The sequence below is a fragment of the Pelobates fuscus genome, chromosome 13, assembly GCF_036172605.1.
Source record: "Pelobates fuscus isolate aPelFus1 chromosome 13, aPelFus1.pri, whole genome shotgun sequence".
In the NCBI taxonomy this organism is placed as follows: domain Eukaryota; kingdom Metazoa; phylum Chordata; class Amphibia; order Anura; family Pelobatidae; genus Pelobates; species Pelobates fuscus.
In genome coordinates this window covers 70,362,704-70,389,227 of record NC_086329.1, presented here as the reverse complement: position 1 = coordinate 70,389,227, position 26,524 = coordinate 70,362,704, and the positions used below count along the sequence as shown (strand labels likewise).

The following is a 26,524-nucleotide window of genomic DNA, read 5'->3' as shown; positions in this document are numbered from 1 at the left end:
TAAAAGGGAATCATGACATGTCACACACGTCATGTGTCCTTAAGGGGTTAAAGGGCACTTTGTCAGGGTATTTATATCGGCAGACATTTTGTGCTATGATAGAAATTAAAAGTGTATATTCTGAAGTCACTCTGAACAGACCAGACTCCATCTTGTTATTTTCAAGTTAACAAAGAGACACGAAATTTCTATCCCTTCTGTAACTAACCACTTGCCAGAGCTAAAGGAATGTATAGTATAAACAAACCAAGTGATAAGAGACTGTCTAAAATGCTAATGGAATAGAATAATTCTAAAACCCAGACATTTGTGACAGAGAAGATTAAATAATTAAATTTTACTTTCTATATCTAACAAGATCCCATTGTATTGAAGGGGTCAGAAATAGTTTACGAACGGTCATATTAGAAATTACAGTAGGAATTGCAGACACATAGTCTGAAGAAAATTCAAGAAAACGGTTTGATCTGACAGAAAACTTAAATTATGAATAACCATAAAGATAAGGAAAATGACGTCAAAATAGCCACCAGGAAAAGTTAACTCTTTCCTGGATAGGTATGTTTAGTGGGACGAGACTGCCCTCTATAGACCAAATACTAAAATTGTTATTTAGAAGATAATCACACCTCCAATGTTTCTATTGGTCTACCACCTAGTGACGAACAGAGAATCTGTTCCTTTAAAAGTTAAGACAAAAGGAAGAGAGAGGTAATCAAGAAAGTCGGAAGCAAGCAGTAAGTAGCAAGCAGAGTCAGAGCGAGAAAGAAACATTCCTTGACACTTAACTACCTGAGAACATCTGGTGAGAATTTCTACTTAACTGGTAATTATACTGGCTTCATTTAATTAATTTAAATTAATTGAAATTTTCTAATAGCATGATATATGACTAGATAAATCATGATCAGATTTCGATATTCAGACATCTTAGTTACTAAAGAATATATATGGTTATAGCATCCCAATCTGCAGATGGGATTAATAATAATTATATATATTAATGTGATTATTATCACATGATAGCATGTCGTGATATTTATCCAGGCGTATTGATTTATTTTAAAAGAAGATAGAGTATCTGTTTAGGCAAATTAAAATTCAGCTTGTAGAATTTGATAGATTTCTTTTATTGGATGGTTCCAGGAAGTGACTAATGAACTGTGTTAAATGTTATTTTATCTAAAATTACATAAGAATAGATCTTAATTACCTAGGAGGTCTAGCCAGCATTGAAAGGGTTATTCTAACTATCAGCTAAAGTTGTTACGACCTTACGCTGCACTCTGAGGAATTCTGTTTTCTGTGTGAAACTTTTTCTCTGTGAAGCCCATCATAAATCTTCTTGACAACTAATGTTGTAGATTCTAAGCTGTGTTAACCGTTGGAAAATATATTACCATTTGTATTGCATATTCATGTTATACTGAAAATTTAATTGATTATTGTCACGCATGTTATTCATTATTATTATTTAAAATGTCACAATAAATTGTATCTATTTTAATAACAAATTGTGATTTTATTTATATGAAATACATTTCACTTACACGATAACGATCTTTGGAATCTGAGAATTGAAATAGTGGGCACTGTTTACTATTATTATCCCATAAATATCCCCACAACTTGTTTTTAATGTTATGTGAGTGCAGAGCCTTTCTATAATGAGTTACCGTATATACTCGAGTATAAGCCGACCCGAATATAAGCCGAGACCCCTAATTTTACCCCAAAAAACTGGGAAAACTTATTGACTCGAGTATAAGACTAGGGTGGGAAATGCAGCAGCTACTGGTAAATCTCTAAATAAAATTAGATCCTAAAAAAATTATATTCATTAAATATTTATTTGCAGTGTGTGTATGAATGCAGTGTGTGTATGAATGCAGTGTGTGTATGAATGCAGTGTGTGTGTATGAATGCAGTGTGTGTGTGTGTGTGTATGAGTGCAGTGTGTGTGTGTATGAGTGCAGTGTGTGTGTGTATGAGTGCAGTGTGTGTGTGTATGAGTGCAGTGTGTGTGTGTTTGAGTGCAGTGTATGAGTGCAGTGTGTGTGTGTGTGTATGAGTGCAGTGTGTGTGTATGAGTGCAGTGTGTGTGTATGAGTGCAGTGTGTGTGTATGAGTGCAGTGTGTGTATATATGAGTGCAGTGTGTATGAGTGCAGTGTGTGTGTATGAATGCAGTGTGTGTGTGTATGAATGCAGTGTGTGTGTGTATGAATGCTGTGTATGAGTGCAGTGTGTGTGTATGAGTGCAGTGTATGAGTGCAGTGTGTATGAGTGCAGTGTGTATGAGTGCAGTGTATGAGTGCAGTGTATGAGTGCAGTGCTGTGTGTGTGTGTGTGTGTGTGTGTGTGTGATGCAGTGTGTATGAATGCAGTGTGTATGAATGCAGTGTGCATGAGTGCAGTGTGCTTGTGTGTGTGATGCAGTGTGTGTATGAATGCAGTGTGTGTGTATGAGTGCAGTTTGCTTGTGTGTGTGATGCTGTGTGCAGAGCCTTGGTGGGGGTGGCCATTTTTATTATTTTTTTTATTATTTTAATACTAATTGGTTTTTTTTGTTATATAAATTTTTTTTAATTATTATTTTTTTTATTATTGTTTTAATATTTTTTCATTATTATTATTAATAATATTTGTATTATTATTTTCGTCCCCCCTCCCTGCTTGCTAGCTGGCCAGGGAGGGGGGCTCCTTCCCTGGTGGTCTAGTGGCATTGGCAGTTCAGTGGGGGGAGAGGGGGGCTGGCAGAGCTGTAACTTACCTTTCTTGCAGCTCCTGTCAGCTCTCTCCTCCTCCGCGCCGTCCGTGCAGCTCCCTCTGTCAGCTCACACTGTAAGTCTCGCGAGAGCCGGCTCTCGCGAGACTTACACTGGGAGCTGACAGAGGTGCTGAACGGACGGCGCGGAGGAGGAGGAAGCTGACAGGAGCTGCAAGAAAGGTAAGTTACAGCTCTGCCAGCCCCCCTCTCCCCCCAGTCTGTATTATGGCAATGCAAATTGCCATAATACAGACTATGACTCGAGTATAAGCCGAGTTCCGGTTTTTCAGCACAAAAAATGTGCTGAAAAACTCTGCTTATACTCGAGTATATACGGTATATAGTATTTTAACTATATTTTATTTTGACTGTAGCAACAGATATCTATATAATTTTATATAGCCAAAGCTGTAAAGCATATTTAGCTAGCTATATAGAAAGATGGATAAGTGGATTTTTAGGAACTTGTATCTTCAAGTACTCGAGAACTAAGACACTAAAGCATCCTATCATAGTGGATGATCCATTATATTTAGGATTTATCAGATACCGTCACAATCCAGTTCAGGTGCAGACAGGACACACATTGCATTGGTGGAGAAAACATATATCATAGTGTTCTGTTATAAAGAGTGGTCGAAAGAACTAGAATTGGGGCAATCATCATGAAACCACTGGAACCAGCAGGCATATTCTAATGGTTATTCCTCCCTTTTTACATTTTTGTACCACTGTTTAGAACAGACACTTTGATAACTCTCTCACATGTAGGGTTGCCACTTGACTGGTATTTTACTAGCACAGCCGGTATTTAGGTTGTATGTGTAACGGATCAACTGGCACCCCGACTGGGTTCCTCCGTTGAAGGATGCTCCTAGCGCTTACAGAGGGCTCCAAGCGCTCCGCAGACACCGCAACCACCGCAGACCCCACGAACCGCCACAGCTTAGTTGGGGTCTTGCCGTCTCCTACCCACCCTGGACCTACGACAAGGCTCCAGGTTCCAGTGGGTGAACCTCTCCTCCCAAGAGAGTGAAGCAGGAACAGGCTCTTTAAAAGAGCCTAGAAGTGATTATCCAAGGGAGCATGCAGAGCATAGCAATCCCTTGTAGTGATATAGCAATTCCCTTAATAAGAGACAGGACTCTAGATTGAGGGTGAAGAAGAACTCTGATGTTTAATGGCAGGTACTCTGCTTTTATGCAGTGCTCCCCTGCAAGGGAGACACCCACAGCAATTAGGCATTAACCAATCAAATATCGGTTGCATCCCACATATTCCCTCCCCTCTGCTTGGGAGATAATTGAGTTTCTTACTGTATAAACAGAAAAAAGTGGCCAGATAATAATATTTACAAGAGGACAGACAAGGGGGTAACCCTAATTGAATTAGCAGAGAAGAGGAAGGAGACGTCTGTCACTCAACAAGGTAGGTATATCTATACAAATCAAGGTAGGAGAGAAGTCGAAAAATAATAATACTTTAATAATAACACAAAAACATAGTGTAAAAACTAGAGCACAAACAGAAGGATAATCACTCCACCCTATCCATAACTACTAGTCTAGTCCAATATGACAGACCGAAGTGGTTGGAAGGGAGGAGAAGGGTATCAGGGGAAGGGGAGGGGGAGTGGGTAAGAGGAGACTAGGCTAAATAAAGTGTAGGGTGCCTAGAAAAAAGTAAAGCTAATTCCAATTCCTACAGAGTAATAATAGCAATATCGTAGATGACCAGTCAGGATCACTAATAATTGAAAATAAGATCTGTTGACTGGATCATTAGGCGTAATGTGACACTATAGTTGTTGTCCACTAGGGGTCACTAGAGAAATAAATCCTAGACCTATTGGTTTACTTCATTCACAAAATAATATCAAGTGTCAATGTGTAAACAGATAGAAACATTACAGTATCGGAAGATTGAACAAAGTGTAACATATCTGTCAGTATTGCAATTAGATAGTACTGACAGGGCACTACAACTGGTTAAAACCGTTGCGTGCTTGGTTACTCCTGTGCTGGAAGGGTGTTAAGTGCATATACGATCGTGCGGTATTAACACCTGGCAAGGACAGTTATTTATTAGGTCTACTGCGTGGTCTATTACTCACCGTGCTTGATAAGATTATATGTATCAGATTGTACAATATAATCACAGTATCTAGTTTGCAACGGTAGTATACTCGATACGTGATGTTATCTGTTACTCCTGTGTGACATACAATTTAAGCGTACGATCTATCAGTGCGCTAACAGTGCTTAAATTAGCAAGTATAGCTCATATGACACAATAAATAGATTTAGAAAGACATAGAATAGGAATAGTGCCTTCATGGGCACTGGTTATAGTAAAGAGAGTATGCCAATAGAGCCGCACAATAGTAAATAGGTAAAAGATATTGCATATACTGTGGAATAGTTTAGATGAATCAGTACCCAGATCGGTATTATAGTTACTGACCAAGTCTCAACTGGAAGCAATTTAAGCTATATGGAACGCAAGGCCTTAATAAACTTACAACAACTAACAGAGGTTATTATCAAACCAGCCGACAAGGGGGGCAATATAGTTCTTATGAACAGGTCTGAATATGTCACCATGTGCATGGCACATCTGAGTGACTCTACTCACTATAAAACCCTTCCCTCTGACCCCACGAGTCTGTTTATAGGTGAACTAGAGACACTCCTAAATTACGCTTTGGTCAAACAGGTTATTAATCAAGACAAATTCCGGTACTTGTTAACGCACAAAAATCCTACCATCGCAACATTTTATTGTCTGCCAACGTTACACAATGGCATTCGTCCCCCTCCTGGCAGACCCATTGTATCTGGGAATAACTGCCTTACCGAAGCCCTCAGTAAATTTATTGAGAAAATTCTTCATCCTATGGTGCTTAAACTACCATCCTACTTACAAGACACCAAATCCACACTTCGAAAACTACAGGACATGACAGTTCCACCTTATACCCAGCTGGCAAGTCTGGACGTGGTCGCATTGTACACAAACATTCCACATGAGGCAGGCCTACGAGCATGCAGATTCTTTTTGGATAACGCTGCATATAGCGAGCCCCAAATCACATTCATTCTAGCCACCCTGGAGTTTATTCTCAAACATAATTATTTTGTTTTCAATAGCCAGTATTATCTACAGATCTCCGGGACCGCCATACTTACGCCAACTTATTTTTGGGGTGGTGGGAACAGTGCATTGTTTTGACATCCCGTTTTAACCACTTTCATCAATACATTATAAGCTGGCACAGATATATAGATGATCTGTTACTCATGTGGTCAGGTTCTGTTCCTGCTTTTGAAGAATTTGTGAAGGCTCTCAATGACAACAACATCAATCTGAAACTAACTCATGTTATTGATGAGCATGAATTAGTTTTTTTAGATCTTAAGATTTTGCTACAACAAGACGGGACTATCCAAACAGAACTATTTAGGAAAGCCACCTCGACTAATAGTCTGTTACATTGGGATAGTCACCATCCATATAAATTAAAAGCTTCCATTCCTTATGGACAGTATCTACGAGCATGGCGCAACTGCTCGGTTGACCAAACCTTTTACGATGAATGCAAAATATTAAGATCGCGCTTTAAGGAACTTGGTTACCCGAACCGAGTTTTAACCTCCCTGGCGGTATGATTATGTCAGGAATATTGTACCAAAAGCGGTACCATTTTTTTGCATTTGAATTACCCGCCCAGTTCCGCCCCCATGTCAGGCATGTCAATCAAATTTTAATTAATCAAATCACATAATTACGTTAAAAGATTTAAATATACATGTAGAATTTTAATATATATGCCTTTATAGGTATTTAAATTCTACGTGTATACTAATGTAATCTTTTATGTAATTATATGTATTTATCTATATAAATATTTGCGCTTATTTGTATTTTATATATATATAGATATATATAGAATGTCATTCTAAGTGTATTTTGTTACCGATATATATATATATTAATAACAAAATACAGTTAGAATGAAATTACATATGCATATATAATTTATATTAAATTTTGTTTCAATATTTTATTTATTTATTTTATTATTTTATTTATTTATTATTTTAATTATACGTATTTATACATAATATATATATATATGTACATCTATTATATACATATTATATATATATATAATATATATATATACATAATATATATATACATATATATATATAAAAATATATTTAATTTATTTTTACACTTGTCTTTTTTTATTTTTTTTATACTTCCCACCAGCAGGGGGACTGTCTGATATTTCAAACAGTCCCCCTGCTGGCAGATCCACAGCCAGCTATAGGGGGCCATGTGATCGCTCTTTGAGAGCGATCACATGGCCCCCGGGGGCCTGATTTGCCGTGGGAGGGCTGCCTGGGCTGTGAGGCAGTCCTCCCGAAGCGGATCGCGGCGGAGGTAAGTAAATCTTATCTACCCCGAGCGTGACTCGGGGTTACCGCTTCTGGCAGCGAAAATTAACCCCGAGTCACGCTCGGGAATACCGCTAGGGAGGTTAAAAAGGGCATTCCAGCGGGTATGTGATGTGGATAGGAACTTAAGTCTTCATTCCACCAAGCCCAAAGTGGAACAAAAGGCCCCACGCTGTATCGCGACTTTCGATCAGGGCTGGGCACCTATGTCCAAGATTCTTAGAAAGAACTGGCCCATATTATTACATAACCCTGAATTATCCAACGTGCTACCTGACTACCCTTCTGTAACAGCACGCAGACCTCGCAATTTACAAGATTAATTGGTTCGCAGCCATTTATCATCTCCCTCACCAGCCACGAATTGGCTAACAGACACGAAGGGAACCTACAAATGCGGCCATTGCAAGGCCTGCCAATTCATATTACCTTCAAAATCAACTACGTATACACAAACCCATATCACCATGAACTACAGCACCACTAGGGTTATTTATCTAATCACATGCAACTGTGGAATCCAATACATTGGAAAAACGTTTCAGCAGTTCAGACGCAGAATTTTACAACACGTGGCGTCCATCCCCAGTGGCAAGACACATCCAGAACTTCCATGCTGGCAAATCCGAATTTCTGAAATTTCAAGCAATTGAAAAACTCTTTCCCAATCCTAGGAAGGGCAACTTTAATAAAGTTCTACTGCAAAAAGAATCGCAATGGATTTTTTTATTTAAGACCTTGGCTCTTCTCGGTCTAAATGAGGAAATCAGTTTTACACCATTCATAAATTAAGTAGCTTTCAACATCGGGCTTAAGTCCACTATCATTAATGATGACGATCATTTTTTAGTTATTGCCTTAATGTCCATGTTTTCAGTTATCAGAATATGTATTACATCATCCTCAAGATTGGCACCAGTATACTATTTTTTCTAGTATGCAGTCTTTACTATAGCATGAGCCTAGCATGCCTATCTATACATTTTATATCTATGGGCTCATTATCTTGCTAGACCTTATACGTCTAGTCTGCAGACTGGCTAGTGTACTACTAGCATTCACTACATAGTGTTACATATGCCCTATTTGGGTACTGCTAGAAACCCTTAATTATGGAACTTTTCCTCCACTAAGGGATCTATAGAAGTTTGATATATCCGTTTTGAGCACTCCTGGCCACCGTACCAGCTCATCAAGCCCCCTCCCCCCTGTGCTCCGAGACAACCAATGAGAACTAAGGGCGGGCTTTTTAAACTTTACTTGCCTGGGGAGCAAGTTCCCCCTGACGAGCCTCTAATCCAGGCGAAACGCGCGTCGGGTTTACACCGACATCATCTTGACATCGTCGTCTACTTTCCGTCATTCCCCACTTAGACTCTATTCCTCCAAGTATCTGACGATCTGGTCTCAGCACTTGCCTTACTAAAGTTTATCTTGGCTGTTTAACAGCCCTATAGGCAGATAATAGACCGAGTGTGTTAGCTGAGGATACTACCTACCGATCATACTTAATAATCCTTTCAGAACTTAACGTTTGGGAATCTAACATATCGACCAAGTTAAATTGGAAAGTAACTATCATACCGGTACTGATTCATCTAAACTATTCCACAGTATATGAATTGGAAAGTAATTATCATACCGATCTGGGTACTGATTCATCTAAACTATTCCACAGTATATGCAATATCTTTTACCTATTTACTATTGTGCCGCTCTATTGGCATACTCTCTTTACTATAACCAGTGCCCATGAAGGCACTATTCCTATTCTATGTCTTTCTAAATCTATTTATTGTGTCATATGAGCTATACTTGCTAATTTAAGCACTGTTAGCGCACTGACAGATCGTACGCTTAAATTGTATGTCACACAGGAGTAACAGATAACATCACGTATCGAGTATACTACCGTTGCAAACTAGATACTGTGATTATATTGTACAATCTGATACATATAATCTTATCAAGCACGGTGAGTAAGAGACCACGCAGTAGACCTAATAAATAACTGTCCTTGCCAGGTGTTAATACCGCACAATCGTATATGCACTTAACACCCTTCCAGCACAGGAGTAACCAAGCACGCAACGGTTTTAACCAGTTGTAGTGCCCTGTCAGTACTAGCTAATTGCAATACTGACAGATATGTTACACTTTGTTTAACCTTCCGATACTGTAATGTTTCTATCTGATTACACATTGACACTTGATACAATTTTGCGAATGAAGTAAACCAAACTCCAGCACAGGAGTAACCAAGCACGCAACGGTTTTATTCAGTTGTAGTGCTCTGTCAGTACCAGCAAATTGCAATACTGACAGATATGTTACACTTTGTTCAATCTTCCGATACTGTAATGTTTCTATCTGTTTACACATTGACACTTGATATTATTTTGTGAATGAAGTAAACCAATAGGTCTAGGATTTATTTCTCTAGTGACCCCTAGTGGCCAACAACTATAGTGTCACATTACGCCTAATGATCCAGTCAACAGATCTTATTTTCAATTATTAGTGATCCTGACTGGTCATCTACGATATTGCACTGTAGGAATTGGAATTAGCTTTACTTTTTTCTAGGCACCCTACACTTTATTTAGCCTAGTCTCCTCTTACCCACTCCCCCTCCCCTTCCCCTGATACCCTTCTCCTCCCTTCCAACCACTACGGTCTGTCATATTGGACTAGACTAGTAGTTATGGATAGGGTGGAGTGATTATTCTTCTGTTTGTGCTCTAGTTTTTACACTATGTTTTTGTGTTATTAATAAAGTATTATTATTTTTCGACTACTCTCCTACCTTGGTTTGTATAGATATACCTACCTTGTTGAGTGACAGACGTCTCCTTCCTCTTCTGAGTTTCTTACTGTATCTACTCAATTATCTCCAAGCTAAAACTTATAAATTTTTATACATTTTATAACTTTAAAACTATACATTCATCTTCACATATTAATAATCAGCATACTTGAAATATGAACATACTCAAAAATCATGCAAATCCTTCCATTAGTTCAAAGGTTAGTCGCAAGTCCTTTGTGACCGACCGCAGGCACATTTTCATGCCCAAAACAGTTCCATGGATTTGGGCTGTGTGGTCGGTCTATTTTACAACGAGAAAATGACTAAGTCCCATTCGAACGAGCGTTCGCATCTTCGAACGGGACTTAGTCTCCAGCCGCGGTGTCGAAGTAGGTATGGGTCACCTGACCGCAATCGAATAAGTTAAAATGGCCGCCGCCACGTGTTCGTTTGTCGAATGGCGGCCTTGTCGACGACTTCGGCACTTCGACTGCATTCGAAGTGCCAGTTTAAAAGTTGTAACACTACTCCAAAGTATTTAAAGGGCCAGGAACAGCATACAAAAATCCATTATGCCCAAATATAGTTTGTAAAGCGCAATACATCCCAGGGCCATAGTCGCAGGGCAGGAGGCTGGCAAACCGGCCCCTCCAAAAACCAGTGGCAAGGTTACTTTCGCCACAGTATGGCCGGAGCCGATTTGCAAAAATGCCAGCAATGCAAAGGCCGCTATTTTTTTTCTGTGCTGTGCTCTGTTCTCAGGTGATGTGGATCCAGTGGGGTAGCAGCAAGAGAAGTGCACCCTGTCCATCCAGGTATCCATACTAGGTACCAGTGTTTATTTTACTGTAAATGCATGTAATACTTTATTGCCGATTTGCAGTACATCCTGAGGGGAAAACGTATTCACATAGGATCCTCCTGCTGTCCTGCCTGACAACTTTTTCTCCATCTCCCTGTTGTGCTACCTGGCTCCTCCTTCCCCATCCTTCTGCTTTCCTGCCTGGCTCCTCCTTACCCATTCTCTTGCTTTCCTGCCTGGCTCCTCCTTTCCCATCTTCCTGCTGTCCTGCCTGGCTCCTCCTTTTCCATCCTCCTGCTGTCCTGCCTGGCTCCTTTTTCCTCATCCTCCTGCTGTCTCCTTTTTCGCCATCCTCCTGCTGTCTTGCCTGAATCCTTTTTCCCCATCCTCCTGCTGTCTTGCCTGGCTCCTCCTTTCCCATTCTCCTACTGTCTTGCCTGGCTCCTCCTTTCCCATTCTCCTGCTGTCTTGCCTGGCTCCTCCTTTCCCATTGTCCTGCCTGGCTCCTTCTTTTGGATCCTCCTGCTGTCATGCCTGGCTCCTCCTTCTAGATCCTCCTGCTGTCTTGTCTGGCTCCTGCTTCCCCATCCTCCTGCTGTCCTGTCTGGCTCCTCCTTTCTCATTCTCCTGCTGTCCTGCCTGGCTCCTCCTTTCCCCATTATCCTGCTGTCCTGCCTGGCTCCTCCTTCCCCATTATCCTGCTGTCCTGCATGTCTCATCCTTCCCCATACTCCTGCTATCATGTCTAGCTCCCAGTGGAGTCTCTAGGATTCATTTTTATGGGGGGCACATGGTGGTCCAGGGACAAAAGTAGGGGGGCACATTTAACCCCGCCCTCGCCGCAGTGTAACCCCGCCCCTGCCGCATGTTAAGCCCCACCCCCGACACAATGTGTTGTTGTTTTTTTAATAATCCCTGGTGGAGGATTTATTATTTTCCACCAGGGATTATTAAAAAAACAAACACATTTCCCTTGATACAGTGCCATAGTTGGCACTGTATCCATATACACACACAGACTGTGGAGTCCATACACACACAAAAGCTTCCTCACTAGCAGGCAGACACACACACAGACTGCTGAGTCCATACACAGACACACAGACTGCTGAGTCCATACACAGACACACAGACTGCTGAGTCCATACACAGACACACAGACTGCTGGGTCCATACACAGACACACAGACTGCTGGGTCCATAAACTGACACACAGACTGCTGAGTCCATACACAGACACACATACTGCTGAGTCCATACACAGACAGACTGCTGAGTCCATACACAGACAGACTGCTGAGTCCATACACACACACACACACACACACACACAGACTGCTGAGTCCATACACACACACACACACACACACACAAACACAGACTGCTGAGTCCACACATACACACACACATACACACACACAAACACAGACTGCTGAGTCCATACACACACACACACACACACTGCTGAGTCCATACACACACACACACACACACACTGCTGAGTCCATACACACACACACACACACACACAGACTGCTGAGTCCACACACACACACACACACAAACAGACTGCTGAGTCCATACACACACACACAGACAGACTGCTGAGTCCATACATACACACACACACACACACACACATTCTGCTGAGTCCATACATATACACACACACACACACACACACAAACACATACTGCTGAGTACATACACACAGACTGCGGAGTCCATCCACAGACACACACACACACACACACACACACACAGACAGACTGCGGTGTCCATCCACAGACACACACAGACACAGATTGCTGAGTCCACACACACAAACACACAACCTTTCTCACTAGCAGACAGACAGACACACACACACACACACACAGCAGCAAGGGGTGTTGCTGAACTGCGGGGGTGGGGCTTATGTGCAGTAGGCGGGGCTTGGTTTGAGGGCGGAGCTTGTCAGTGCCCCAGCATCTTTCCACAGACAATACCCAGCACTGCATTCCCTCGGACTGTAATAGACTGTTACAGTCCGAGGGAATAGAATTTAAACACATGGCCAGCAAGTTGCCCTTTTGGGGGGGCACAGCATGATGTAGGGATGCCCCACCCTAGCGACGCCACTGCTAGCTCCTCCTTTCAGTCCTCCTTGAATCCTCTAGAGGAGGAATTAGAAAAGGGACAAAAGGTGAAGTTCATATGGAGAAATTTATGGTGTGGGGCAAAATATGGAGCAAGTTAAAGGTGTGTGTGTGTGTGGAGGGGATATGAGAAAAGGGGCAGAGGTTGGTGGGATATGAAGAAAGTGGAAGGCGTGTGTCTAATGAAAAGTCAGCTAATACGATTAAAATACTGTTGAATGTCTGATTATATAAGAGAAGTTGGGGGACGGGGGACTGAGAAAGGAGACACAAAGTTTGGAGAATATAGAAAAAGGTGAAGGTTTGAGGGCAGATTATGAGAAAAGGGACAAAAGGTGTGGGGTGAATATGGAGGAGGTTTTGGGCAGAATGGGGAAAAAATGGAGGATAACACAATAAACGGGTGGTACGATACACAAAACGAGTTAAGACTAAAGATGGGATAAGAAACACAAAAGTGGTGTTAAGAGACACACAGGTGAAGATAGATAGATTTTTTTTTTTCTAAAAGAGACTATCTAATGCACAGCTTACCAAACTTTGTGGTGCAACACATTAGTGTGTCGGCCACACAATTTGAGTGTCGCATAGAGGTGTCCGACAGGAAGGGGAGCACATTGCACAACGTTACCCTCCTGCTATCACTTCGTGTAGCATTGTCGAGCTTCTGTTTCCCCTACCTGGTCTGACAGGAATCGCTCACTGAGAGCACAGAACTGCGTGTCGGAAAAGGATGCGTGTCTGAAAAGTGTGCCACCAACGTAAAAAGTTTGGAAAGCTCTGCTCTAATACTGAGATGGCCTCTGTTAATGTGCCCTGGAGAGGGGTCTCTCTATTATTATTATTATTGCTGGCATTTATAAAGTGCTGTGGGAGGTTTTGTGAGTGCAACCTGGTGCTGTGATGTGGAAAGTGCTGTGGGTGCAATATGATGATGTGGGAGCAATCTGGTGCTCTAGATGATGTTGTGCATGTTGCCTATTGCTGTGGCCAAATGCAGATTCTACACTGTTATGTATAATTCAGTTATAGTGAATTAAAAGTATCACAAAAAAATAGCTCAACTGGAAAAACTGGAAAATTACCGCCATTTGATTGGTAGTATGGGCGGGGAGAGGGAATTTTCACACGCCCCGTCTTGCCTCCTGATCCACCCACCAGTCCGTATTGGACGCTGACAAGGGGAGGGGTCTCCCTCCGTCCCTTTATAAGGAGTCTTCCTCTCAATTACCGGCTTGCTCTTGACAAAGGTGTATGTAAACGCCGAAACGCGCCTCGAGCTGTACCATGCCGATGCATATTATTTGCTAGAACTATTTATTTTTTCTTTATTTTTATCTTTAACTGGGTTACCATGATGCCTGTACTTATGTGTACCTAACGAAGTTAGTGGACTGTGCTCCTCTGTTCTACTTATGAGGGATAGCTTGAGGATGCCTCGAAGCAGCAGGTAGCTTTGCCATTTTTAAGTTCAGTTAGTGAGCTGGCTAGGGCATACTAGGGTGCAGTGTCTCTAGGCTATTTCATTCAGGGCGTTTTACCGTATATGGGTTTCACTGGTGCAATTTGGTATGTACTAGGGGGGAAGTCCATCCTCTTTTTCCAATTTCGTTCACTTCTATGGATCAACTGAGTTCTGCACCCAGCTACTAGCAGCCACTTCAGTATACCGGCTGTTTACCACTTATACTTAGTAAGGTCCACTAGCTACCGCCTCTGCGACTGATTTAAATTAGTAGACCAGTACCCATAGGAACCTATCCAGTGACTTCTACCTCCTTTACAGTTACTGGGATTTTTGTGTTTGGCTATTGGGTTGGGTCCTCACTATCTTTAGAGGTGTTTCCAACAGTACCATCAGGTGTCTGGGGTTAACGTGACGTTACTTGGGGATCTATTAAGGCCCATATAGTATGAGCTACGTTTAGCCCCTAATTACCTGTGTTTTGTCTTCATGCCATTAGTTACCGGGTATTTTAACTAGGTGAAGTTTTCACTTTTCTCATGATTGCTACACGTTGTTTTTTGGAGTTCATTTGGGTATCTAGCAATTTTGCCTTTACTTTAATTGAATTTATATATATTTTTTTGATTGTCAATAAAGGTCCCCACCATTTTTTTAGCTATACTTACATTTGGAGGTATCTGTGGATTGGAGTAGATCCCACCTCCTCTTTTGGAGTTGGCGGTCTACCCCATCTTTTTGTATGTTTTGCTAAATATTTGACCTCTTCGAATTAGTACTTGGTGGCAAAACCCTTGTTGGCAGTCACAGAGGCCAGACATTTCTTGTAGTTGGTCACCAGGTTTGTACACATCTCAGGAGGGATTTTGTCGCACTCCTCTTTGCAGATTCTCTCTAATTCATTAAGGTTTCGAGGCTGACATTTCGCAACTCGAACCTTCGGCTCCCTCCACAGATTTTCTATGGGATTAACGTCTGGAGACTGAACCACTCCTTTGTTGCCTTGGCTTTGTGTTTTTGCGGTCTTGCATGGAGCACCAGACAGAGGAAGACTGACAGTAATTTTGTGTTTCCTCCATTTGCAAATAATCGCACCACCAAGCTGCTTAGCGATGGTCTTGTAGCCCATTCCAGCCATGTGTAGGTGCACAATCTTGTCCCTGACATCCTTGGACTGCTCTTTGGTCTTGGCCATGGTGGAGAGTTTGGAATCTGATTGATTGATTCTGTGGACAGGTGTCTTTTATACGGGTAACGAGCTGAGATTAGGAGCACTCCCTTTAAGAGAGTGCTCCTAATCTCAGCTCTTTACCTGTATAAAAGACACCTGGGAGCCAGAAATCTTGCTGATTGATAGGGGATCAAATACTTAATTCACTCATTGACATGCAAATCAATTTATAACTTTTGTTGACATGCGTTTTTCTGCAATTTTGTTTTGTTCTGTTCTGTCTCTCACTGTTAAAATACACATACCATTAGAATTAAAGACTGGTCATTTCTTTGTCAGTGGACAAACGTTCAAAATCGACAGAGGATTAAATACTTTTTTCCCTCACTGTGTGTGTGTATGTGTATATGTGTGCGTGTGTGTATATATATATACCGTTAATTTCCACTGGGGAATGCATTTTATTTATATTTTTAGGTATTTAGGGCATTTCCTCCTATACGGAGTATTGAAAGGCAGAGATAGCTACAGCTGGTCTGATTGTTCGCTGTGACATCACTGTGACATCATCCTTGCTGAGCACAGTTCAGTCAGTACACACTGCTTAAACAGTAGTCACTGCTTAGCTGCTGTGGTGATCACGTGGCTAAAGATGGCAAATAGTAGAACAATTTTTTCCTGTTTTCCATGTGTATGCTGTGATGTAAGTAAAAGACTTGATTTTCTGTATAAGATTCCAGTTCTACATATAATTAACTGAGTTTTATTATGTTAACCAATTCCCCAGTGTAGTCCAGGATGGGGGATAAAGAGAATACAGATTGAACATGTTATCTGATTAGTAATGGTGAACACTGGGGAGGTTACACTCAGGTCTATCATTTTATTCTTTCTTCAATATTTAACCCTTTCATGGCTCCAGTTTTAATGTCCAAAGCACAGTGACAGCATATGGTTACTGTATCGGTTTTTGTGGTATGAATTCCTTGACCCTTATTCATTTCAGTTAGTGGTATGTCAAGTGAAAGTACTATAGAGTATTGTTATTAGGATGCTTATACACACATATATCCTGTATATGTATATAATAAATATATCCGGACTGAAAGACAGCACTGAGACACTAATACTAGCAGCACAGGAACAGGCAATCGGCACCAGATCAATAGAAGCAGAGTCTACCACACCAGACAGGACCAGAGATTCCTCGCAGACAATCCAGCACATAGTAACCACGCTGAGAGCCACAAATAACTTGTGATCCTGTTCGTCTGGCAAAGAGACTTTTTCTGATTCTTTTAATTTCTGCCTTTTCAGGTCAGCGGAACACAAGTAATCGATGTTATCGAGCAAGGAGCAGGGGCACACCCAGGTACATTAAAACACTTTGTGTGTGTGTGTGTGTGTGTGTTGTAAATATATAAATATATATTGGATACATATCACATATCCCATTAAAGTAACCAAACTACCCATCATTAACCTGCTTACACCATTTTTATATCCACTTTGTGACTTACTGTAGACTAGATGCTGCTATCATGACTGGCTTCAGCTATCGTGGTTTTACTTTTCGATGTCTGTCTTTCATTAACCTCGATTGAGTGATACTGTCTGCTGCCATTTGTAATTCTTATTTTGTCTTATTATTAATTTGCAGATGGTCCCCAGATTCCAGTTGCTTCTGATAGTGATTCATTCTCCTCACCAGATGAGGACAAGTTAGCCACTTTTGAGAAACAACTCGAAGATGAGTACAAAGTTAAGAGCGAAGCAGAAAAGCTGATAAAGGCGTATTCTACCGACCGCTCCAAAGTATGTTTGGCATATTTTATTTTATCTTAAAGATAAACTATATCTTTATTTATTTGCATTTTAGAAAACTCCTTCCACTTTCTGCAATGTGTGACTTTTTCCCACTCGTGATGGGATCCTAGCTAATTTTAGTTGATAGCAGGCTGGGGATCCAGGAGCTAATGGACTCTTTCTGCTCCTGGATCGGACTGAAATTAAAATACATCATTTTGTGGAGTTCGCCTACGGCTCTCTCTCAGCTGAATAGTACAAGGCTCTTCCTTCCACTTTTTTAAGTACAAAGATATACACAACTCTCGTTTTTTTTAGTTATTTTGATTTGATGTATTTACAAGACATATTGGGGGGTGGATAGATGGTGAAAGAGAAATAAGAAACAAAACCGTGGGTGAGAAAAAAAAACGTGGAAAGACATGATAGCAAAGGATATAAAGGATGTACAAGGAATAGGCAGCCATAAGTAAATACCATAAGAGTGAATGAAAGTAAAATACAGGATAAATTGAAACGTCCCAGAGAGCACATTCTGTCTAATTAGAAGGGGCTGGCATTTCAGATAAGGTAGGGATCAAGGTAAAGATTGGTAAACGAGTATTCCCTAACATCCTCTCCATCTACCATGATGTTGTCTTCAAATAGTTTGTTAATAGCGGAGGGGTACAATATGTTGATGTATAGTTTCCACATTTGCTAAATCCTTTTTGTTAGCTTTCCTTTTGCCGTTGTTGTAAATAGTGTGTCCGTTCTGAAAATGTGAAGTAATTTGGTGGTAAAGAGGGAAATATATTAAATCTCTAGGTGAAGACCAACAATAGAGGAGAAATGCAAGGAACATTACAGTGTTAGAAATACAAACCTGTATCCCTAATGCTGAGGTGCCCCTGTCCCTAGTCAAATACAAGAAACCAAGAGGGAGGCACTCATCTAAACATGCATACTTATAAGGGTGCTGCTGGGGCCAATTCATACAACATACAAGATCCAGCGCACTCACTAAACAATAATTTAAGTATTAACATGTAGCCGTTTTATTTAAAATCACCTTACCTAGTCAAAAATAATGGGGGATTAGTTACATTATATGATCATACGTTGCATAAGCCTGCCACAACTCCAATGTTTTTGCCTAGTTGAGGTGGATTAATCTCATAAGAGCATACATTAGGTTGCTAGATTAGGACCAGCCAAGAATGGGGTACATTGACGTTGTGGCAGGCTTATGCAATGTATGATCATATACTGTAACTAAATTCCCATTATTTTTGCCCAGGTTAGGTGTTTTTAAATAAAGCGACTACATTATATGAGCCTTGAGATTGCTATTTGGTGAATGGATGAGTGCGCTGGATCTTAGTCAAATACATGTCATCGTCCCCCTCCCCTCATGTGCAATACAAAATAATAGTAAAGTTTTGCTTACCTTTTCCACCTCTCTACATCCCGCAACATCAGTGAGGAAACGTGGCATCATTCTTGATGGTCCAATCCAATGTTCCTCCTGGGTTGCATTGGAGATCTGATGCTTTTCTATGAGCTTCCGCGACACATGACCGATTTTTACTTGTTGCTGTGGAAGCACCTCTAATCATTGTCAGTATGACAGCCTTTAAAGGTGAACTTAACCTAGCAATAACTTCTAAAAAAACCTGCACTGTTTTACATTGCAGGATTAAAAGGGAAAGGAACTCTGCACCCAGGCCATTTCACTGAGATTAAGCGCCTTGGTGACTTCATTGTCTCTTCAAAAGGGTTTTAAGGGACAGTGAAAATTAAACTTAGCTCATGTATACATGGTGGTGTGGGGTAATAAACCTAAACGTCCAGTCTTTGTTTATCTTAATTATCCATTTGATTTTTCTGCTTACAGGATCAGAAACATCTCAGTGATGCTCAGAAAATACTCCATGACAGCAAAAGAAAAATAGAAATTTTGCGCATGTTGATTCTCCAACATAAAGGTAAAGGTTCAGTGATGTCATATGTTCTGTGTATTGTGAATGTGGTTTGTGTTCTGCTCTCTTATAGAAAGCTAGGTTTATGGGGAAACATACAGCTCTTGGAAGTGTCAGACAAAGGGAATTCAGCTATGATTCAAATGTTATTTCTTGTATTATTTGCAAATAATGGAATCTCCCAAGAATATTGCACTAACGCGTTTCGACCGTTATGGTCTTTATCAAAGTGCTGTAGTGTGAAACAAATTTAGCGTTTAAATACATTAAAAAAGGCGCGCATTGTGATTTCTTCGCCTGTTTATATATATTCCGTGATATGACATATTCTTATATATATGTAATCCTTTTCAATAATTTTTACTGTGTTAAAATTAGTAAAATATTTTATTCCAATAAGCTTCCCCACCAAAGTTCCGAATAGCAGTACAAAGCATGGATAAATATGTATAAAATGGATGTTCTTTACACTGTTTATTTACATTATGGACATGGTACAAAAGATATTTGAGAAAAACTCATTGATGCTGACCGGAACCGGAGTTTCGCTGGAACGCAAAGGGAACATGACCGCTGACCCGGAAATGCCCTGTGACACGCAACGTGACCGGAAGCCGGAAATTAAATGACGAGGAGTAACAGCCGGAAACCGGAAGTAAACCGGCGAAGAAATCACAATGCGCGCATTTTTTAATGTATTTAAACGCTAAATTTGTTTCACACTACAGCACTTTGATAAAGACTATAACGGTCGAAACGCGTGCAATATTCTTGGGAGATTCCATTATATGCTATGCTATGCAAATAAAGTTTGTTCCTGTACTTCCTGACTTGGTTTTCATCAATTGACACAAGGGGATTCTGACAGAGATAAACTTAACCTGCCTTTCCAGCATTGCGGTCTCCAGGAAATTATAAAAAGGCGCTTATAGTCTGAGCCGCTATTTAAGGCTCAGCACCACGTGAGTGGTCAATTTTATATTTATTTCATTTCATTCATTTTATACAGGCTATACTATGTCCTTTATTTTATATTTTTAGGACCTCCAAGACATATGGTAATATTGCCTGTTTAATATATTTTATCTATTTTATATTTGGTGTATAATTACTTGCTCTCACTATACTATTTACGATATTGCTTTATACACTTTCTGTGTGATTTGGAGTGACTCACACTTGGTGATTTGAGCACCTTTTACCAATATTCCTCCTTTTTTACTGTGTTTTATTATAACAGGCTATTTACCCAAGATTATTTTGACACTTTTAACGTAGCGATTTCATCGCCAATCTCTGCTAAATATTGGAGTAAAAGTGTTTTTTTTCTCTATTTTGGCATATACACCAATAACAACGGTTTTGTAATGTGTATTTCGTAAAGCTAGTGTGTGCTATTGTGTTCAGCTACATCTGCTGAGTATAACGATACCCCCATTGTATGCCTTTGGCACTATTCTGTGAATCTACAATGCCATATAAGAGACAAGGCTATTTCAGTTTCTATAATTAGAATTTTCATATAATGATTTGACGGGCCTATGTCTCATTTTGGAGTATTATAGCAGTTTGACTGTTTAAATAACCCCACAAAGGGCTTTCATTTGATAAAGCAGATACCCCAGGGTATTTTATATGGCGTATATTGTGCCCTAACTTGTCACCATTTTTTTACGAATTTATGCCAATGTTTGTGGTGAAAGGAAAAAAAATATTTCTTACACTTGATATGTGTCACTGTCATAATATCCCCAAAAGTATGCTCAGTTACATCTTCTGAGTAAACCAATATGCCCAATGTATGACCTAGACACTATTTTGTGATGTTACAGTGCTGTAAACGAGACGTGACAAGTTCAGGTTTTTAAGTGTGAATTTTCATGGTGTTTTGATGTGTCCGTGTCCCACTTTGGAGCTCTTTAGCAGGCAAGCTAGCCTAACACCGAATTCACCAATTCCCCACTATTTTCCGCCCACCCCAGCTAGCTAAATATATAATTTTAAAATATTTTAATGAATTAATAGAATAAATATAACCCCTGAGGATTCAAAAAGATAAAAATTAACCCTCAGGGTTTAAAAAAATAAAAAGCTGATGACTGTAAAATGTAGTCCCTGCCAATTGGCAACTGTAGTCAGTGATCAATTGGCATGAAAGGGGTTAATTATATTAAAGCAGGTGAAAGGGGGTGGGATTTAACTTAAAAACTTTTATTTACAGGGAGAAGCAGATCATCACTGATCCGTCTCCATGCACTTCACACTGGCCGCGGAAGAGTCAGAGGCTGTCAGAGCGATCACAGCTGCAGGGACAGTGCGATCGGGGGCTCCCAGTCTGCGTTGAATACCGAGACAGACCAGAGGAGCGTTAACCCCGCGATTGCGGTGATCCAGGGTTAACTTTAATAAATGACAGAACTTTTCCATCAAGGTTCCTTTAGGCAATGACAAGCTTGATGGGAAATTTCTGTCTGTGGTCGGAAAGCGGTTAAAATGTTTTGTGTTTGAAACAGTGCACTGAGACATATAGAAATATGTAGAGAAACCTTATAGAAATTACCCGTTTAATACTGTGACACCTGAAACTACCATGTCGATTTCCTTTTTACCATTAATATAATAAAATTTAATAATTTGTGTCCTAGAAACACCTACAATAAGTCCATTGGAGAAACGCATTGAGGAGTTGAGCCACCGATTTGCGATCGAGCGTGCCGTGGCTGAAGGAGCCAAACATGCCATCCAGAAATTGGATGGAAAGCCGCTTGTTGAGGTCAGTTACAAAGTGTATTCTCTTAACCATTTCATCCCCAGAATGAATAATGGGCCTCCAATGTCTGTCAAGGGGTTGGAAGTTGCAGTTTATTGGCATTAGCCAAGTAGCCATGGTATAGTATTATGACTTATAAAGCGCCAACAGAATCTGCTTTATGAATAATTTATATTCTCTCTTCTGAGACCTTAATTGTTTGAAGTCTTTATTGGTCCATTTGTTCTGTATTTTATTCTGTCTCTATGGTGCTTTATTTACAATTCTCCCAATTGTTTAATTCCCATTTAGTTTTATTAAAAGCCAATAGCATAATATCAATCTATGGAAATCTATGCTAACTAGTTTTTTCTTTTCCATTCAGCATTTAAGTTAAATACGGGTTTTTTTCAATAAACTGATTTGTAGGAAATAAAAATCTGAATTACCAAACTGAAACAAACCTAGATAAGCTCTGACTAAAGCCGAGATGGAATTTCTCCAGATCACTATTTTTAGTTTAAATATTTGCAGTTCAGATTTCAGACTTTAGTGATTAATCCTGAGTTTTATACATTGAACATGATGTGGAATTATAACACCCTTTATAAATACAGTGAAAGTATGAGCCACACTTGTAGGACTTGTGTGTCTAACCTTGAACATCAGCTCATGTTAGACAGCAGCTTCCAGATATTTTTGCCAGCAGATAATGTCTGTCGTTCTGTTGATCCTTTATCTTTTTTTTTCACTTTTTAACAGGCACAATCAATACTACAGGCGTCAAATGAAAAGCTGGACCTCCTTAAATATTCCTTGCAGGAACGAGTGAAAGAACTTCCTGATGGCCACCATAGGAAGAGTATAACCACCGAGGAACTGTCCCTTGGTTCAGTCAAATCCAAGTCCATAGCACTAACCGGTAAGTTGTTTTGTCTCTGAAAGATCTGGGAATAAACGAAACAAGAATATTTAACATTGAAATATCCGAGCATGTTTCCATCTGTGTGAAGTCTGACTGGAGGAAACTCACAGTTAGTCTACTGATATTCCAGCAGGATTTATTCTATGTGACGTGTATGCAAGTTTAAATGTGACCGGTGACATTTTAAATGATAACAATATGTAACTCTTAGCATCATTCTTCCAAATGTACTGAGCTAGCTTTCTGCATAACTTTTTATTTAGTGAATTAATAGCATAAACTAAGTAAACAAGTTAAGCATTACACTTTGAGGAATATTTTACTAATGGGAAATTAGATAAATGACTTTACTTACTGTCTAAGACACAGTTTATAATCATCTGAATATGTGAAAATGACATGTTACTGAGAATTTGCACTTTTTTGGTATTCTCATGAATTCAGTTTTACTTTTTTTTTTTTTATTATCTTAGAGTCCCACTAAGTGTAAAGGTTAATCCAGACGTGGACTCCTTGTTCACTTTGCATAGAGGGGTTCCAACTTGTATAGCGTGGACTTGTTGCATTTTGGTTCTGAATTACTCCTGTGAGTGTTTAGAAATATCTAATAATGCAAATAGTATACGTTTCCTCTCTAATGGCACCAGTGAGATAAACCTTGTCTGACTACCAAGCAGGGACTAACTGAAGTTACTGAGTTTTTATCTGTTTGTAAGTTCAGTTTTGGTTGATTTATATTCTGATAAAGATGTAAAAGCTGCCTAATCATTTCATATTCTGTGTGTGCTACTTTGACCAAACACAAAGTTTTCTTTAACATCAATGTGAAAGTGTAATAGCCATTGTTACAATATTTATTCTGATTGTTTGACAGGTACTCTGAAAGTGCGAGTAAAGGGCTGTCACGGTATTCTGGAGAATGTACCTGGCAGACTAAAGGACCCGTCAGATGTTCTCCCTGGCAGGAGTCCACGTCGAGGAAGATTCTTATTAATGAACCGGATCAGAAGAAACAACCGTGGCAGCAATCAGAACATCCAAGAGACTTTTGACTTTTCTAGTACAGTGATTTTTATCTTATTAATCCCGTTATGTGTACAGTGACGCTCAATAACAGTGCTCAATATCTGGGGTATCGAACCTTTCCCTGCTACAATTGTTAAACTACATATCCCACCATTTACTGACAGAATTTATAATCATAGTCCAGTAACATTTGACAAGGTCCAGTAACATGGTTAGACAAGGTCTGTATAGGAATCTTGGATCCTTTAACTCTGTAATGTTCCTGTTTGGGGAGAATGGAGGCGAAATACAAATATTATTATCTAATAGGATTCTCCGTCCTTCACAAAGACCCTGCCAATCAATCACAATACTGAAAGTGTTGTCAAGGAGATCAGTTTTACAAAACATATTTCCAGATATCCCTCCGCAATTGCCTTTTTCCAACAAATTATTTTACAAATTCTGAATGAAGTGACTCTAAACTTTAAAAGTGAAGGAAACATTTACCAAAGATTCTTCAAGCTGGGAATCCTATCTGTCAACTTTATATCCTCCTCTAAACAAGTTACAAGTTGCCTTTTGAAACGTCCTCCTGGTCCATGGGGAGAATACTGGCTCACAACACCCCTTACATTATCGTCTTATCTAATCAGTAGACGAGATCTCGACTACTTTACTCATTGATGATTTCATTGTTTCTTTGGGATTGCGGCTTTACCATTCTGAGACTTGAACACAGCTCACAGCCTGACTTTCAATTTTATGCTCTGGACTTTCCTGATTATTTGTTAATGCACTGTTTTGGGTTAATTTTTTATCATCCATTTAATTGCCATTAAATATTATTATTACATATATCTAACAATGACATTGTGATATATAACAGTACATTATTATGTAATCCTGTACATTCATAATAAATGCTAATAGTATTAAACAAATACAATAATACACAAACGTTACTGTATAGTAGAAAACATGGAATAGTGTGACAAAAAATATATAAATAAGATAGGCCCACCTCTCAGATCACCAGTAAAATCCTTGACATAATGTCATACCCAGGGGTGTATAACACAGGAGGGTCTATGTAGCAAACCTCATAGGAAACTGTAGCACTTCAATATATGTGGAGTATAAACTGCAAGAAAGCCTCCTTAATTCAGTGTGCCAAAACAAGGCTGCAGGGTGTTACCTCCTTAATCCAGTGTGCCAAAACAAGGCTGCAGCATGGTACCTCCTTAATCTAGTGTGCCAAAACAAGGCTGCAGGATGATACTTCCTTAATCTAGTGTGCCAAAACAAGGCTGCAGGATGGGACCTCCTTAATCTAGTGTGCCAAAACAAGGCTGCAAGATGGTACCTCCTTAATCCAGTGTGCCAAAACAAGGCTGCAGCATGGTACCTCCTTAATCCAGTGTGCCAAAACAAGGCTGCAAGATGGTACCTCCTTAATCCAGTGTGCCAAAACAAGGCTGCAGCATGGTACCTCCTTAATCCAGTGTGCCAAAACAAGGCTGCATGATGGTACCTCCTTAATCCAGTGTGCCAAAACAAGGCTGCAGGATGGGACCTCCTTAATCCAGTGTGCCAAAACAAGGCTGCAGGATGGTACCTCCTTAATCTAGTGTTCCAAAACAAGGCTGCAGGATGGTACCTCCTTAATCCAGTGTGCCTAAACAAGGCTGCAGGATGGGACCTCCTTAATCCAGTGTGCCAAAACAAGGCTGCAGGATGGGACCTCCTTAATCCAGTGTGCCAAAACAAGGCTGCAGGATGATACCTCCTTAATCCAGTGTGCCAAAACAAGGCTGCAGGATGGTACCTCCTTAATCCAGTGTGCCAAAACAAGGCTGCAGGATGTTACCGCCTTAATCCAGTGTGCCAAAACAAGGCTGCAGGATGGGACCTCCTTAATCTAGTGTTCCAAAACAAGGCTGCAGGATGGTACCTCCTTAATCTAGTGTGCCAAAACAAGGCTGCAGGATGGTACCTCCTTAATCTAGTGTGCCAAAACAAGGCTGCAGGATGGTACCTCCTTAATCTAGTGTGCCAAAACAAGACTGCAGCATGGTACCTCCTTAATCCAGTGTGCCAAAACAAGGCTGCAGGATGTGACCTCCTTAATCCAGTGTGCCAAAACAAGGCTGCAGGATGGGACCTCCTTAATCCAGTGTGCCAAAACAAGGCTGCAGGATGGGACCTCCTTAATCCAGTGTGCCAAAACAAGGCTGCAGGATGATACCTCCTTAATCCAGTGTGCCAAAACAAGGCTGCAGGATGTTACCGCCTTAATCCAGTGTGCCAAAACAAGGCTGCAGGATGGGACCTCCTTAATCTAGTGTTCCAAAACAAGGCTGCAGGATGGTACCTCCTTAATCTAGTGTGCCAAAACAAGGCTGCAGGATGGTACCTCCTTAATCTAGTGTGCCAAAACAAGACTGCAGCATGGTACCTC

At 40.3% G+C, this 26,524-nt stretch overlaps 1 protein-coding gene across 1 annotated transcript in view; it reads left to right on the top strand.

Moving 5' to 3' along the window:
* The first annotated feature begins 6,068 nt into the window (after positions 1–6,068).
* LOC134582606 (serine/threonine-protein kinase N2-like) overlaps positions 6,069–26,524 on the top strand; it is a 37,778-nt gene continuing 17,322 nt past the window's right edge. The window contains exons 1-7 of the mRNA XM_063439273.1: positions 6,069–6,431; positions 16,935–16,989; positions 17,278–17,432; positions 19,300–19,390; positions 22,030–22,157; positions 22,896–23,055; positions 23,933–24,118. Of these exons, the coding sequence (XP_063295343.1) occupies positions 6,069–6,431; positions 16,935–16,989; positions 17,278–17,432; positions 19,300–19,390; positions 22,030–22,157; positions 22,896–23,055; positions 23,933–24,118 (1,138 nt within the window). The remainder of the gene's footprint in view (positions 6,432–16,934; positions 16,990–17,277; positions 17,433–19,299; positions 19,391–22,029; positions 22,158–22,895; positions 23,056–23,932; positions 24,119–26,524) is intronic.